General features: G+C 40.3%; 2 protein-coding genes and 1 long non-coding RNA gene across 3 annotated transcripts; 2 read left to right on the forward strand and 1 right to left on the reverse strand.

The window, feature by feature from the left end:
* The first annotated feature begins 218 nt into the window (after positions 1-218).
* Positions 219-2129, forward strand: LOC124266040. Its single transcript, XM_046700848.1, has one exon. It carries the CDS (start codon positions 219-221, stop codon positions 2127-2129), a length of 1911 nt encoding a protein of 636 aa, XP_046556804.1.
* A 37-nt stretch (positions 2130-2166) lies between these two features.
* On the forward strand, positions 2167-3267 carry LOC124266041. The gene has a single exon (XM_046700851.1). It carries the CDS (start codon positions 2167-2169, stop codon positions 3265-3267), a length of 1101 nt encoding a protein of 366 aa, XP_046556807.1.
* A 4531-nt stretch (positions 3268-7798) lies between these two features.
* Positions 7799-8745, reverse strand: LOC124266038. Its single transcript, XR_006895622.1, has 3 exons — positions 8658-8745; positions 8390-8431; positions 7799-7853 (listed from the first exon to the last, which is right to left on the reverse strand). It is a non-coding gene; the product is annotated as an uncharacterized LOC124266038 (long non-coding RNA).
* Positions 8746-15872: the final 7127 nt, after the last annotated feature.

Raw genomic sequence — 15872 nt, forward strand, 5'->3', positions numbered from 1 at the left:
CTTGCGCCGAACTTCACACAGGAAGATGACACAGGGGCTGGTAAAGTACAGTGCACTATGGCTATTATCCCAGTCAAGGTGAGATACAAGGACAGTTTGAAGTACAATGAAACTTATGCATTCCTCGATCCAGGGAGTAGCGCATGCTTTTGCACAGAGGCACTGATGAAAAGGCTAGGTTGTGAAGGAAGAAAGAAGATGATATCTCTCTCGAAACTATGGGTAAGCCGCACATTATATCGACATATGAAATCAGCGGTCTTAGAGTCTGTGACCTGGAAATGAAATCTACAATTGAGTTGCCGAAGGTTTATTCCAAGGAAAACTTACCTGTATCAAGAAACCACATTCCACAACAAGATGATGTTTCAAAATGGCCACACCTATCTGACATCAACTTAAGCAAGAAGAAAATGGAAATACAATTATTGATCGGCAACAATGTACCAAGCGCATACACACCCCAAGAAGTGAGAACAGGACCAATCCATGCACCACATGCAACAAAGACAATCCTTGGCTGGGTAGTATGGAACCTTCTTCGAGATTCTGTGACTGATGTCGACAGCATGCAATATGCCAACAGAATAGAAGTAGCTGCTGTAACAGAAGAGGAAGAAATGAAAAGTATCAACAAGATGTTGAAAGACTCGATGAATTATGATTTCCCAGAACGGACAATAGATGATAGAAAAGAACATTCACAGGAAGATTTGATGTTCCTCAACAAGGTGACACAGTCATTAGATTTCAAAGGTGGACATTACACCATTGGATTACCTTTTCGAAGTGACAATGTCAAGTTACCAAACAACTCAAGTCAAGCACTACAACGCCTTGGAAATCTAAAGAGTAAGATGAAGAAGGATGCAGACTTTTATTCCGACTACACAGATTTCATGGCCAAAATTATCGACAAGGGTTATGCGGAACAGGTGCCAAGCAATGAGTTTTACAGAGGTGACGGACGAGAATGGTACATTCCACACCATGGCGTCTACCATCCCCAGAAGCAAAAGATCCGAGTAGTATTTGATTGCTCCGCGTTACACCAGGGCATCTCTCTGAACAACCAGCTATTACAAGGACCTGACCTAACCAACAGTCTGCTTGGTATACTGTTGAGGTTTAGAGAAGAAAGAGTTGCCATAATGGGGGATATAGAGGCAATGTATTACCAGGTGAAGGTTCCTAAAGATGATCAAGATTTCCTACGATTCTTCTGGTGGCCTGGTGGCGACTTGTCAAAAGATCCCTTGACCTACCGCATGACTGTTCACTTGTTTGGAGCCATCTCCTCACCGACCTGTGCGAACATTGCTCTCAGACAAACTGCTGTTGACAATGAACCTTCCTTTCCAGAAGAAGTCACAGACCTGATACAGAAAACCTTCTATGTGGATGATTTCCTAAAGTCAACGTCAACAGATGAGAAGGCAAAAGCACTTATCCAAGAAGTAACTTGGCTATGTTCTAATGGAGGCTTCCATTTGAACAAGTGGATTAGTAACAGCCATAGTGTCATGAACTCAGTACCCATCAAAGAGCGTGCTAAAGGTACCATGGACCCAAGCCTTGACAAAGACCAACTTCCATCTGAACGAGCACTTGGTGTTCATTGGAATGTAGAAGAAGATACAATCAGATTTGATGTGAACATCAAACCCAAGCCAGAAACAAGAAGAGGTATTCTGTCTGTAGCAAGGTCTGTCTTCGACCCTCTTGGATTGTTAGCACCATTTACGTTAACTTCAAGAATACTGCTGCAAAATCTATGCAGATTGAATATCAACTGGGACGACGACATTGGTGACAAAATGAAAAGGAAGTGGCAAGCTTGGATTGAAGATCTGAAGTTAGTAAGTGAACTTGAAATCCCAAGATGTTACAAACCACCTGATTTTGGAGAAGTTAGCGCTTGTGATCTACACATGTTTTCTGATGCCAGTGATGCAGGCTACGGTGTCGCTGCCTATATTTGCATCACAAACTGTCAAGATGAAATCCATTGCGCCCTAGTTCTTGGAAAGTCAAGAGTGGTTCCTCTAAAAAAGATCACAATTCCACGACTCGAGCTCACAGCTGCAGTTCTCTGTACGACTAAGCAAAGTGCTGACAAGAGAACTTGAATATCCACTGCAACATGTCTACTTTTGGACTGACAGCATGTCCGTTATACGGTACATATGTAATGAAACTACCAGATTTCACACTTTTGTTGCAAACAGGGTTGCGTTGATCAGAGAAGCTACAGATGTTGAACAGTGGAACTACATAGACTCAAAGTCTAACCCAGCGGACATGGCGTCAAGAGGTATCAAGATGAAGAGACTGATAAACTCAAGTATTTGGTGGAATGGACCAATCAAAACTGGAAACCAAGATCAAGAGGACTTGAAAATTGGGATTGATGATCCAGAAGTTAAGTGCAATGTCAATAGCACAATGACTGAAACATGTGATGTGATAGACAAACTATTCCTCCATTTTTCAGACTGGATGAACTTAAAGAGATCTGTTGCATGGATTCTTGCAGTGAAAGAAGAACTTGCGCGACGAGTGAAGATAAAAAAACAAACAGTCACAGATTTCCAAGAAAAGAACAAGAAAAAGAAAGATGAACAGTCACAAAAAATGAAGATTAAAACAAGAGTTGCGAAAGAACTGTCAACCAAGATGATAGATGAAGCAGAAGAGTCCATTGTACAATATGTGCAGTCACAACATTATTCAGCTGAAATATGTGATCTGCAGCAGAAACGGAATTCCAGACAAATCAAGCACTATTCATCCCTGCGCAAACTTGATCCCATTCTTTCAAGAGGCATACTTCGAGTTGGAGGTCGAATTGACAAAGCAGAACTTTCTTATGATTCTAAACATCCTATCATACTGCCAAAGAACTCTCCTATCACTGAAGTCATCGTGAGAGATGGTCACAAACGGGTTGGCCATTTAGGGAAAAACACAATGCTGTCTGAACTTCGTCAAAAGTTTTGGATTGTAGGAGCAGGAAATGTAATCAAAAGTGTCGTGTCTAAATGCATAACATGCAGAAAATATCAGGGTCAAACTCTGGGACAGAAGATGGGTGACTTGCCGCAAAGAAGATTGTCAACTGATGAACCGCCATTTACCAACACAGGAATGGATTTCTTCGGACCAATATTGGTGAAACGTGGGAGAGTCTGTGTCAAACGTTATGGTGTAGTTTTCACCTGTTTAGCCAGGAAGTGGCGCACAGCCTCGACACAGATTCATGTATAAATGCTATTCGCCGCTTTATTGCGAGACGAGGCCATGTGAAATCCATTTACTCAGACAATGGAACCAACTTGGTTGGCTCTCAGAAGGAATTAAAACTGGAAATTCAGAATTGGAATCGACATAAAATCACAAAAGAACTCCAACAAAAGCACATTGAATGGTGCTTCAACCCACCTAGTGGCTCACATTTTGGTGGAATTTGGGAGAGACTCATTAGATCAGTAAGAAAGATTCTTTATTCTCTCATGCAAGAGCAAACTATTCATTTGGATGATGAAGGGCTACAAACTCTGTTTTGTGAGATCGAAGCAATTCTCAACAATCGCCCAGTTACAGAATTATCATCAGATCCCAGTGACCTGACCCCTTTAACTCCAAATCACCTCCTGCTGCTTAGACCTGGTGAAAACTTTCCCCCTGGTATCTTTGTCAAAGATGACAGTTATGGGAAACGTCGCTGGAAGCAAATCCAGTACCTTTCAGACATATTTTGGAAAAGGTGGCAGAAAGAGTATATAGTACTGTTAAATCAGAGACAGAAGTGGTGTTTTCCGAAAAGAAACGTACAAGTCGGAGACGTTGTGCTCATAGTTGATAACACTCCAAGGAACTCCTGGGCTATGGCCCGGGTCCTAGATGTTATGTCTGATGGGAAAGGGCTCGTTCGTGCTGTTCGAGTCAAAACTCGGTCAGGCGAGTACATTCGACCAGTGCATAAGCTGTGCATGCTGCTAGAAAATGACTGAAGACAAGATTGTCTCCCCTGTTCTTCAGTGAATGTGGTGAACTTTAATTATTAATGTTGAATATCACCATTTCAAGACTGAAGATATCTGATGAACTGACATGAACTTTTTTCATTTTATGTCATATATTGCTTTGCATACAGAAAGGTTATCTTTTACACATTTTATCGCTATTCAGCAAATTATATATATTTGTCGGAAGTTTGCGATTTAAGGTTTTAATACCAAACTTCAACTACTCCAGAAGTATTTAATTAATTTTGTGGGAATTTCATGCAAAAGGTTTATTTAAATTTTGACCGTTTTTTGGTTTTTATCATGTGTAATTGCTTCCATTTGAGTATGACGCAATTAAGGGGCTGGTATGTTATGGCCAAAATTATGAGTTTGAATTATTTTTATGTCAAAACTTTAATTTTTGTGCGAAACTAAATTGGTCTACATTTTGGGACAGTTAGCTCCAGCCGGGGGCCAAGGGAAGTAATCCTATGAGTTGAGACAGGACTAGAGATGTGAGCACATGGTCAGAGGGACTCCATGTAGTGGTGTTAGGTGTGGATTTGGATTTGGAGTGTTGGCTCTATATGTTTAAGGATTTGAGGACCTGCATCATCATATATATTAATGTCAATCATTCAAGGACTGATGAAGAATAAAAGTCAAGTCAACTGTATTGAAGGTATTGGCATTTTTTGTTGAAGAAGTGCATGACATGTGACTTTGAAGTTGAATTGAATTTGAATTGAATATAGACTCATTAGAGAGGAGCAAAGGATTTGGAAACTACAGACGTGTATAGCTTTAGTCTTGATATTGAAGGTCACATGCAACCAAAAAATCAAACATAATTAAAACACAATTATCACTTCTTCATGACATATAATATACATTGCTGGTTACGAAAAAATGTATAAACAAAATTATAAGCGTACAATCGCAAATCGAAAGTGCAAAATTGTGTACTTCGGTTTACTTCCCAAGAAACGAAGCAACCGGGATACCGAACCCAGTCACAGCGGGTGGGTGTGCACTCAAGTGTAACGGCTGGTTCATTTGCAGATGCCTTCACGGCTAATTGTGTGTGTATATATATATAGAGATGTTGTGTTTTGTAAATACATGCTCATTTTTTGTGTATAACATTTTACAATCAACAGACATCATAACATGTCATGTGTTCAAGTATCACACCTGCCTGTCTGTGTAATTACATAATGTGACAGAGACCGAACTCGGGCCATAAATCATGCATTTTGTTTATGGTGTATAGCCTGATTGGTGTTAAGTTCAAATTGCATGTGGTCAGTGATAGCAGCTGTGTATTGAATATTGTCATTAGCAGACAGGCAGGCAGACACACAGGTGTCAATAAAACAAGACATTGAGTTTTGTCTGTGACAACGACATATCTATATCACAGTTAGAAATTCTGTCAACGCTAAATAATGACATTGCTTTTAAGTATCGAACTGAGAAAGTGTCTCGGTAAGAAGAACGTATGGTGAAATAGACAAATGAAATTATATAAACAGTTAATTTACTGTCATAACATATGAAAAGCTCGCGCCTGTGAGATATCAACAAAACATTCTGAAAATAGCTCACACCAAAGCCTTCACCGAGTATTCACCCGACAACCCGCTTCCAAGCTGTGCGAACCTATTTACTTGCGCACGTGCTATGAGCGCAGCCCAGCTGTTGAAACCCGTTTTCCCCAGAAAAGTCTGGGGAAAATTAGTGAATCGTTTGAACTCCGATTTCGCGCATTTTTTTCATCGCGTTATTTTTCAACTTTATAAGTTGAATTTGCATTTTTTGACGATTTGTCCATACCGAAAGGTATCAGAATCTGCAAAGTTGTGTTTTACGTTGCATGTGACCTTTAAGAATATTTTGCATCTTTTGACAATATTATATATTGCTATTCATCAATAGAAGCGACAAAACCCTTTCCACATCCATAAAAAATATCTGCTCAAAGCAGAGTCGTTTGTAAAATTGTGACTAATCATGAGTATATACTTGTATCAGCAGTATTACAGCCGTAAACAATCGACTCTGGCCCAGACAATCCAGCGATTGTTGCCAAGCGATACTATGACAGAGCATGTGTCAGTGAATCACTATGAAATAGTGGTGATAGCAGGTGTTCACGAAAAGATGAGCGTATCGTTCCCCACCGGAGGCACCCGTCATAAACACATGCTTAGTCTACTCAGTTGTATAATTCGGGAACGTATGGTATATGTCAAAATTGCATCGGACATTGTTTTTGTCACTGAACCATCAAATTTCCTCCCCATGTCTACCATGAAACAATTATTGCCCATGGGGATGTCTACTTCATGGCCAAATGTTTTACCCTAAATTTTACAAAGGTGTTATCAATGAGAAATATTTCACTCATCGTTTTCTCTGTAAACTTCCAATGGCATTTGCTCTCATTATTGACAAAGTGTCCTGAGTGAGTGAGTTTAGTTTTACGCCGCTTTAGCAATATTCCAGCAATATCACGGCGGGGGACACCAGAAATGGGCTTCACACATTGTGTCCATGTGGGGAATCAAACCCGGGTCTTCTGCGTGACGAGCAAACGCTTTAACCACTAGGCTACCCCACCGCCCCACAAAGTGTCCTGAACCTATGAAGATAGGTGTGTAGGTATTTCATTGTTCACCGCGTTTGTTTATGCCCCATTGATCAGGGAATGAATGTTTTCCCTTAAGTTAGTCATATACAACGCTGAAATGTTTCTGAGGTTTTGAGAATCCACATGCTATTAATTCCGCATGTCTTAAAATCTTTCTGTGAATATCGAGAAAGTCCTAAGTCCTTCCTCGATAGTATTAAGGATTATGGATAATCTTTGAGACAGGGATTTGGTGGTACATTTGCTGGAACCAGCAATATATCTCTCCTTGCAAAGAATTGTATGTAGTTTTGGAATCAAGTACAAAAGAGGAGTGGATATGTCTTCAGGTTTAAGAGTCAAGTCAAACGTTGATAACACCGTTGAGTGGTTTAGGCTAATACCTATATTTCTAGTATCGTATATTTCCACCTCGCAGAAACTCAGATTCAGCACCCCTACTGTAGGTTGGCGATATATCGGGAGATGGAACCCCGTCACGGGTACATCACACTCCAGGGTGTACTCTGGTTCCTACATGTAGGAAGAGTCCGGGATGTGACATATTCTTCCATCTACCTTCACAAATACGTCATCCTGTTGATCTGGAATATGTTGAGAAGAATGAACCTAATACCTTACTCTAAATACATATTCGGGTGTGTTTTAGCGTTGCTGTAACGTAATAGATTTCAAAGCTGGTCAATTAATGTTTAAGATGTCTCATATAAAGTACTTGTCCGATATAAAGACCTTGTCAGTATTAGTACTATTTGTCAGTATTAGTACGCATTCGTTATCTTGTGTTTATGGTCACACAGTACCTTCCTAGAATATCTTGATCCTGGTAACTGTCCTGTTCTGTGTAAACTCCGCCTCCCATGCTGGGTATATGGACGAGACTGATGCACACGGCCCTGACGTCACACCATCAGTAACCAAGGATGCCTGCCCCATGATCGTGTAAGTATTGTTGTCCACAGATTTAAAGTTACTCGCTGCTATATTAACTGTAATAATAAACAGTATCATTATCTGAGGTAAAGTGCATCACATTCCAATATGGGGATTCAGGTAGGAATTACTTTACGTACTGTATGTAGAATCCAGAAAGTGTTCTTTCACTTGGTGTGTCATCTCGAGTTGCTTAAAACTTTAATATATGTTGTACCTAGTTGTCAGATTGCTAATTGCTTCTCGTGCTATATTCACTTTAACAATAAACATAGTCATTATCTGTAAATAACCCATTTCAATATGGGGATTCAGGTAGCGATTACTAGAAGTATTGTCTGCAGTATCTAGCATATGTTTTTTCACTTCAGCTTGTCATCACGAGATGCTTCAAATTTTAAAATATATATATCTTGGATCAGCTTCGAGCATTAGTCGACTGTTATGTCTTCGTCTCCTTTAGATTTGATGATATTGTATTCTGCATCACATTGTTTATGCTGTGTTGAAAGACATCTTGCAAATACCAACAGCAACTCTGCAACTTACACTCTTGTGGGTAACAGGTAGTAAATGCCTAGACATAAACATAAATGCTAATATAAACCCTAAAATAATAGCGACGCTATTCGAGTGCACATAAAGTCTTCTTGTGAATCATTCAAAAAACATATCCTGTTGGCCGTTATAGACAAAATATTAAATCAATAGATAACTGAAACCAGGTGTAAATTGCAATCATGATCTGTCCTACCTGTAGCACCTGTAATCAATACATTGAAATCAACGTTACCTAAGGTACAGTCCTGGGGACAGTTGGCGTCTTGGCTGGACACTGAAACACACACAGGCTTATGATGTGAATTTTAGCTGATAAAGCAGTCAATAAAATGGTCATTCTCAGAAACTCTTTGTTTCAAGGCACACGCATGTGAACGCAATGCAATTGTTACAGCGTATGTTTATTGCGAACTGTTTATTGTGGTTTATGTAAATACATGTATATGACCCCATTTGCTAAGAATGTAGGTATTTCTTTGGCATGTGTGTGTGTGTCTCACCTTGCGGGCTCCATACAAGCATCACAATCAAGTAAATAATGGCAGTGTTGGTCACCATGGCTACACACTTGCTGATTGTGACATGAAATCACTTCATCCTTGGAGACCAAACAAGTAAATCCATTGAGAAGAAGCTGGTTCAGAAATGAATCTATAACCACACCAGTGACAGTTATTCTATCCTGCTTTGGGCTACACAAACCTGCTGCTCACTTCCTCGCAGCCTTTTTGCGTAATGGCTCAACACATTGCTGGCAGATATTCATATATGCATTGATATATTCACGGAAATATATTCGAATCCCGAATACGGAACAAATACAGAGAGTCTGGTGTGCACAGTCATCGAACATTGCGTCCAATGTCCTAGGGTACACAATGAGAAATGTTCAGTAGAAAAGGCCACAGAGTAGATTCGCTGACCTGGTTGTCATAGTGTCCCAATTGCGTAGATCGATGCTCATGATATCAATGACTGGATTCGCAAGTCCAGGCTGACGGAACGACAAATTTGCAGCAACGAAACAAAATGTCCAAAGTCAAATGTCTCAATAGTACGTGAGTGAGTTTAGTTTTACGCCGCATTCAGCAATATTTCAGCTATATGACAACTCTGAATAGAAAGGGTACTTTGGGGGATTTGTTACTATCATGTTCTCCTTCTGTTGATAAATATGTCTGCATGAAACATTAAGTAGACACTGCTTGTAGATCGCAATAGTGCAGCGGTAGGATGTCTGCCTTTCACGCTGAAGGCCTGGGTTCGATCTTCGGTGGAGGCACCTTGGTTCGAGTCCCGAGGTGGGCACATTTGCGTAGTATCCTTGAACAAGATACTTAGTTCCACAGTGTCTCATTTCACCCAGCTGTAAAATGGGTATCCGTGAGGATGTGCTGGCAATGTGAGTGCTTAGTTCATTGCGCCTAACAGGCAGCGTGGCTGTATGATCCCCAGGGAGTTGGCAAAATATCGGAAAGTACAATAGTGTCCTATGACCAGGGATATAGAGAATACTACACGAGGTCTCAGTTCATACGAATTATATGAAACGAGTGTCCTTCCTATGGTATCTGACCGACGTCTTACATGCATTAAATTGACAACATAGCGTAATTTAGTTATGTTTTGGTTTCAAACCGAAACCGGTTTCATAAAGAGGTTGCGGAAGAGTTTTGTACTGTAGTGCAATATGTGCATGACGTCAGAGTGCAATGACGTCACTGCCTTGGTAACCGACGTCACGATGCATGTCATTTGCCATCGCCTTGTACAGCCTCCTACAGTAAACTACTCAGTACCACCTCGTTTCTTGGTTTCCAGTTGCTTTATTCGGCTAACATCACTGGTGGAAACATTGCATTTATGGTTTTCGACGGATATAATGTCTCAGTTCTACTCACAATTAAACAGCGACACGGCAACGTTCGCAATGTTTACATTCCCACAATGCATTTAAGTTGTAGAATGAATGAATTCACATGTTTGTTATGAATGAAAAAATAGTTACGTCAGAATGTGACCTAATTGAGAGGTCATCGGTTATCCAATCAAATCGTTAGAATTTCAGGTCAAGTCGTTACGACACAGGTCAACGCGATACGACACTCGTGTGACGTACGAGATTAGTATGCAACTACCATTTCGGGGTTGAGTAGCTATGACACAAAGATCAAGTGAAGTGTAACAGTTGCAACAACATGGAAAAAACTGTCACATTGTTAGAGTAGCCTGTGCTAGTGATGGTGCTATTCGTGAAATCCTGATGCCTATACTGATTCTCTGTGATTTAATCATATTTGTTACTCCTACTTTGCTGTTTACACCCAGTGGAATATGTTTCGTTTGATATCCAGGATTGGTTATTTTTTTAACATTGACGTCTCATATTTAGACTCGAACTGCCCACGCACATGAGTACCGATTTGTGACCTGCAAACAACGCCTTGGTGTAACATGTCTGTTAGTGTCCTCATGGTCCCTAGAATCATTACTAGTCTTAGATTGAAATCTGTGATAAACTAATTATTTTACTATTTATGTGTATTATGAAGTAATAACTTGTTTTTAGTCACGATTTGGCCTGTGTGACTTAAAATATTAACTCACTCACTCACCCAGTATCCTCCTGTGATATTTATAGAGCAGCTACCAGGGTGTAATCAGTTGTTACATGATCTGCTGTGACAGTTGAGTCATTTATGGGAGATAAAAAATTGTAGCTTATCCTTAGTTTGATCATCGATTTTCTGGGCGTACTAGCCATGGAAGCAAAGAATATATGTTTTATGAGAATGTCACAACTAGTGTTGCATAAAGAGCCAAAGAACTGGAGTTTATCAATGTCGCCAATCATGGTTCACAATCCAATGTTTGCAATATTGGTTTCAGGCGGAGATCTCTAATCTAGTTCCTGGACAGTTCGGGCAAAGTAACGCTGTGTGTTTTGTAGCATTAAAGGTCAAATAAGCGACGAGACAGTCTTCGACATGGTGTCCTACATCAGGCCAGTCTTCCAGTCACATTGTAATGGCTGTTGTAGCGGAATATGGAAACGTGTTCTAGTCAAGGCTCACTAGATCTGACCCCTACTGACTATGAGGTGTTTGTAAATTTGAATATTCAACCCATACGTTATTACAATGACTTGGTTGTTGTCACAGATGACTGGTTGATGAGCATTCGAAAGACAAAAACATCCCACTTCCAAAAACATACGTCAACGAATTATGTTATGTGTTCGAAAACGTGGTCACTATGACATTTCATATTTGGCCATCCTCCGTAACCCCCATATGGGCAAAGTACAAGAATAGGATGGTCTTCATGGAAGACACTGCAACAGTAGTAGCTCACTATGCGATTTATGTTTCACCTGAATGACGGCAGGGAGCAATCTTATGTGCGGATATTTAGGGCATTTTCGTACAGACTCAAATCAGTAGTATTAACATACATGTTTGATTCTCCCGCTGCTTCACCGATGTCTTGATTATTAGACCAACGTTGACATAGCATGATGTTCCAGTTGACACATTCTGATCATTAAAGTATTCGTTGTTCACATAGGTGTATTCGTTTTCATTAATGTTCTCATAGCTGGTAGAAACTGTCGTGTTAACATTAGTGGATGTCTGATTTGACCATCCCCGTGGTGTTCTGTGACTTTGTATGATCTGGGCCCTGTTCCTCAAAGCGATCGTAGCGCTAAGATGATCGTAACTCCCATTCTTTAACATAGACTTACGACAGTCGTAGCGCTACGATCGCTTTGAGGAACGTTGCCCTGGTATTGAGTGTGATCAGAGGGTTCAGCTACACACAGTTCATAAGATGGCGTAACTGCTTCTCTAGCGTCCTTGGCTTGGGACCTTTTTCCTTTCTGTCTCCTGAAACATCGAATTATGAATATGATCTTACAATGGTGCTCCCAAACAATATTAAAAGATCCGGTTCCGTTGAAAGGACCACACCGATGCTGATAGAAGAGAGGTACTCATTTCATTAATATTCTACATCTTGACAGAGGTGTTATTTAAATGTGTCGACGAAATGTTGCCTCTGCCCAAATGTGCAGTGGAAAAAAGTATAGTTTCGCCATGAATTATTCCAGTAAAAGCATGAGGACCGTTGTGTTCGGATGTTTTGACATTATCGTTGCCATTAACAGTTCCGGTGAAACGACCAAACCAAATTCCTCTGATGGAACAGAGGTACTCATGTCATAAATATTCCACATCTTGACATAGGTGTTATTTATATGTGTCGACGAAGTCTCTGAGAAATGTTCCCTCTGCCCAAATATGCAGCGAAATAAAGTATAGTACCATGAAGTATTCCAGTAAAAGCATGAGGTCCTTTTTGTCAGGATGTTTTGACATTATTGTTGTCAATAACAAAGGGGAGGAAATTTGAGATCAACCTATTACTATTGTAAATTCGTCCCCTTTAATCTTCCAGCGAAGCATTTTATGTATGCTATATTATCTTAACATACACATTTGTATCAGAAACATACTTCTTTTAGAGTTGTTGATAGCTGCACCATACCTCACACACACAACAGCAACAACCGCAACAGTGACGACACCAGCAACCACAGCACCCGTGACAATGACGTATAGTAACGGGAACCTGCTATCGGGGGACTCTGAAAGTGTAGGATACATTCAAGCGAGGAAATAAAACACATTACACATTAATACATTGAACAGGTAATTTTTGTATGTGAAATAGACACTTTTATGCCGCATTAATATCCTTTTCAACAATGACATGCTTCTTTTGGATGAACATATTTCTTCTTATGTGAGTGCATGCGAGTATAATATATATATATTACATACGTGCCGGGTTTGCACGTGAGATAGTACCACAATACAATACAAACACAAAAGGTCAGCAATATAAATCGGCCTTGATCATCTGCAGTGATTAACAAGAGTGAAAGACTCGAAGTGACATAGTGCCAGTTATCATAGTGTTGGCCAAGTATACAATATAAATGTATATTTAATTCATGGCATAAATATTCATCTCAAACTCCTGCTTTTGAAATGTCACGTGCAAAGATAAACTTTCTCTAATCCTGCTTGTTTCAATAAATACAATATCATTGGGAGATTTAAAATGTTTATTAATTGCGCAATTACAATTGACAGTAACTACAACCTGCAAGAATTTCGCACTCTTTCATTGTCTTTAACTCGTCCGTTTTTGAAGAACCCCCAAAACCTATACATCACTTCCTTTACCTGCTGCACCAGATGGAGGCGTGGATGGTCGCTTTAAAGTTATCACAGTAATATTGCACAGACTAAAAGCGAAATATATGTAATTTACAAAGGTTGCAGAGCTGCATTGACTACCTCCTTAGCAAGGGGGTAGCCTAGTGGTTATGGCGTTCGCTCGACACGCCGAAGACACGGGTTCGATTGCCCACATGGGTACAATGTGTGAAGCCCATTTCTGGTCATATTGCTGGAATATTGCTAAGAGCGGCGTAAAGCCAGAAGTCACTCTCTCCTCCTTATCAATATCGCAGTTCATCGGCTTTAATGGGTAATACACTCTGGGAAGTATATTAATATATGATGCTGCAACACAAAGTAGATTCGCTGACCTGGTTGTCATAGTGTCCCAATTGCGTAGATCGATGCTCATGATCTCAATGACTGGATTTTCAAGTCCAGGCTGACGGAACCACAATTTACAGCAACGAAACAAAATGTCTAAAGTCTGGATACGACAATACCATTCAGAAATATCCAGTCAAACACCTTTAGCTTTATTGATTGGAACTGGCAAGCAATTATCTGTGGAAGTTGCTTTAAGCTGTAGATGTTTTTGCAAGCAGACGGTCCATAGGTGCTGCTGTACAAACAGGTTACAAATTTCAGAACCAAATACTTTAATAAAAAGTGAAATATTATCTGTTTCACATAAAAGTACAAATATCTGTTTGTAATATGCACAAACAATTCACAAAATCTATCCAACACTAGATATTCATTTCCATCTGTAATAGATTGCTGCGCCATATTAAATACATATGATATATGGTTTGGGGCAAAATGTAAGTTGGCATTAGATATCTGTACGAATAATGCTTCCACTTTGGTGGCATGAACTATTTTTTCTGCAATTCCTTAAATTGTTTTGTCGGTGCTTTTGTCCACGACTAGAGCGTGTGAGCGCCAGAAGTCTATGATATCCTTAATGTTACTGCTTAAGTAAGTGTACGGCCGGCGAAAGGGGCAAGGAAGCAGATGCGGCACTCAGTGTATAATAGATACTTTGAATTGTCTTACATAACTTAAAGAACACAGTGTTAACTTATGTGTACCTGCTAGTTATTATACTGTATATTCGGTGAGGCTGACTGGTGGTTGCATGTTAGGTAAGTGATCAGCCATTGCATGGACATGAAACGCTGTGCAATAACTTAAAGTAAAGTATCATTTTAAGTCATTCCTCGTGGCCTAAAATGACATGACGAAGCTTTTTCTTCACTCTTTTTGCGACGGTAAGGTGAAGCTTATATGTACGGAAAAGGCGCAGTTCTCCTTGGTATTAAATGTTCATGTGATGCATACATGTTTTACATAGTAATGTTTAATAATGACCTTTTGTCTACATGGCTGGAATGTTCTTTGGGTTAAGACATCGAGTCTGACCGACCGAAGGCCTGTTACGAGGATATATTAAAGTCAAACGATGTTGTAATGTTTTTCAATAATATTATCAAGGGAATCATCATTTCCAGAGAAAAAATCCAACGTGGTCAGAGCGGCGGTTGGTGACCATGACGGTCTCATAATCTCCATCGTCTTTCGTCTCTGCCAATGCACAAGCGTACGCATCATCCTGCGTCTTGTCAGCGGTAAAATATGACAACATCCTGGAACAAACAGCTGAAGATCAGCACCATGCGATGGTACCCTTAACTCTGACGATGTCTGTTTGTTGTTGAACGCTGTGCTGGCAATGATAAATTCTATATGACGGCAGTATGTAAATATTGTCGTACCATACATTCCAGTGATTGATATTGTAATCTTAGTGTAAAATAAGTGAGTGAGTGAGTGAGTTTAGTTTTACGCCGCACTCAGCAATATTCCAGCTATATGGCGACGGTCTGTAATTAATCGAGTCTGGACCAGACAATCTAGTGATCAACAGCATGATCATCGATCTACGCAGTTGGGAACCGATGACATGTGTCAACCAAGCCAGCGAGCCTGACCAACCGATCCCGTTAGTCGCCTCTTACGACAAGCATGGGTTACTGAAGGTTCATTCTAACCCGGACCTTCACGGGTTAGTGTAAAATTACAACACCAGATATCACCAGTCTCGATTGTTCCACCACACATTCCATATATTGTATGGTGTATTTAATAGCAAAGATTCACTGAGTGATGACACCAGTTTTCGAGGCAAGCGTAAACATGTTCTGCCCTAACTGTATCACCACTCATATGATCTGCATTTTAATAGTACATGTTTGTTGCTTGGCAACGCCTGACAACTCACAACGCATAACAGTACTAAGGTCAGCCGGCACCCATGAAGGGCCACCTCCTCGTGGTGGGTGCTGGGTAACGCTAAGCGCCCTTCAACCCCCCGTTGTGGACCCGGGGATATTAGGTCCACCAACCTGTTTGCCGTGGGTTGCGCCCCTGTGTCGGTGGAGGAAGGGATTCTGGTGGTTGAGG

This window comes from Haliotis rubra, unplaced genomic scaffold, assembly GCF_003918875.1.
Source record: "Haliotis rubra isolate DU_JTF1 unplaced genomic scaffold, ASM391887v1 Scf1229, whole genome shotgun sequence".
Lineage (NCBI taxonomy): Eukaryota > Metazoa > Mollusca > Gastropoda > Lepetellida > Haliotidae > Haliotis > Haliotis rubra.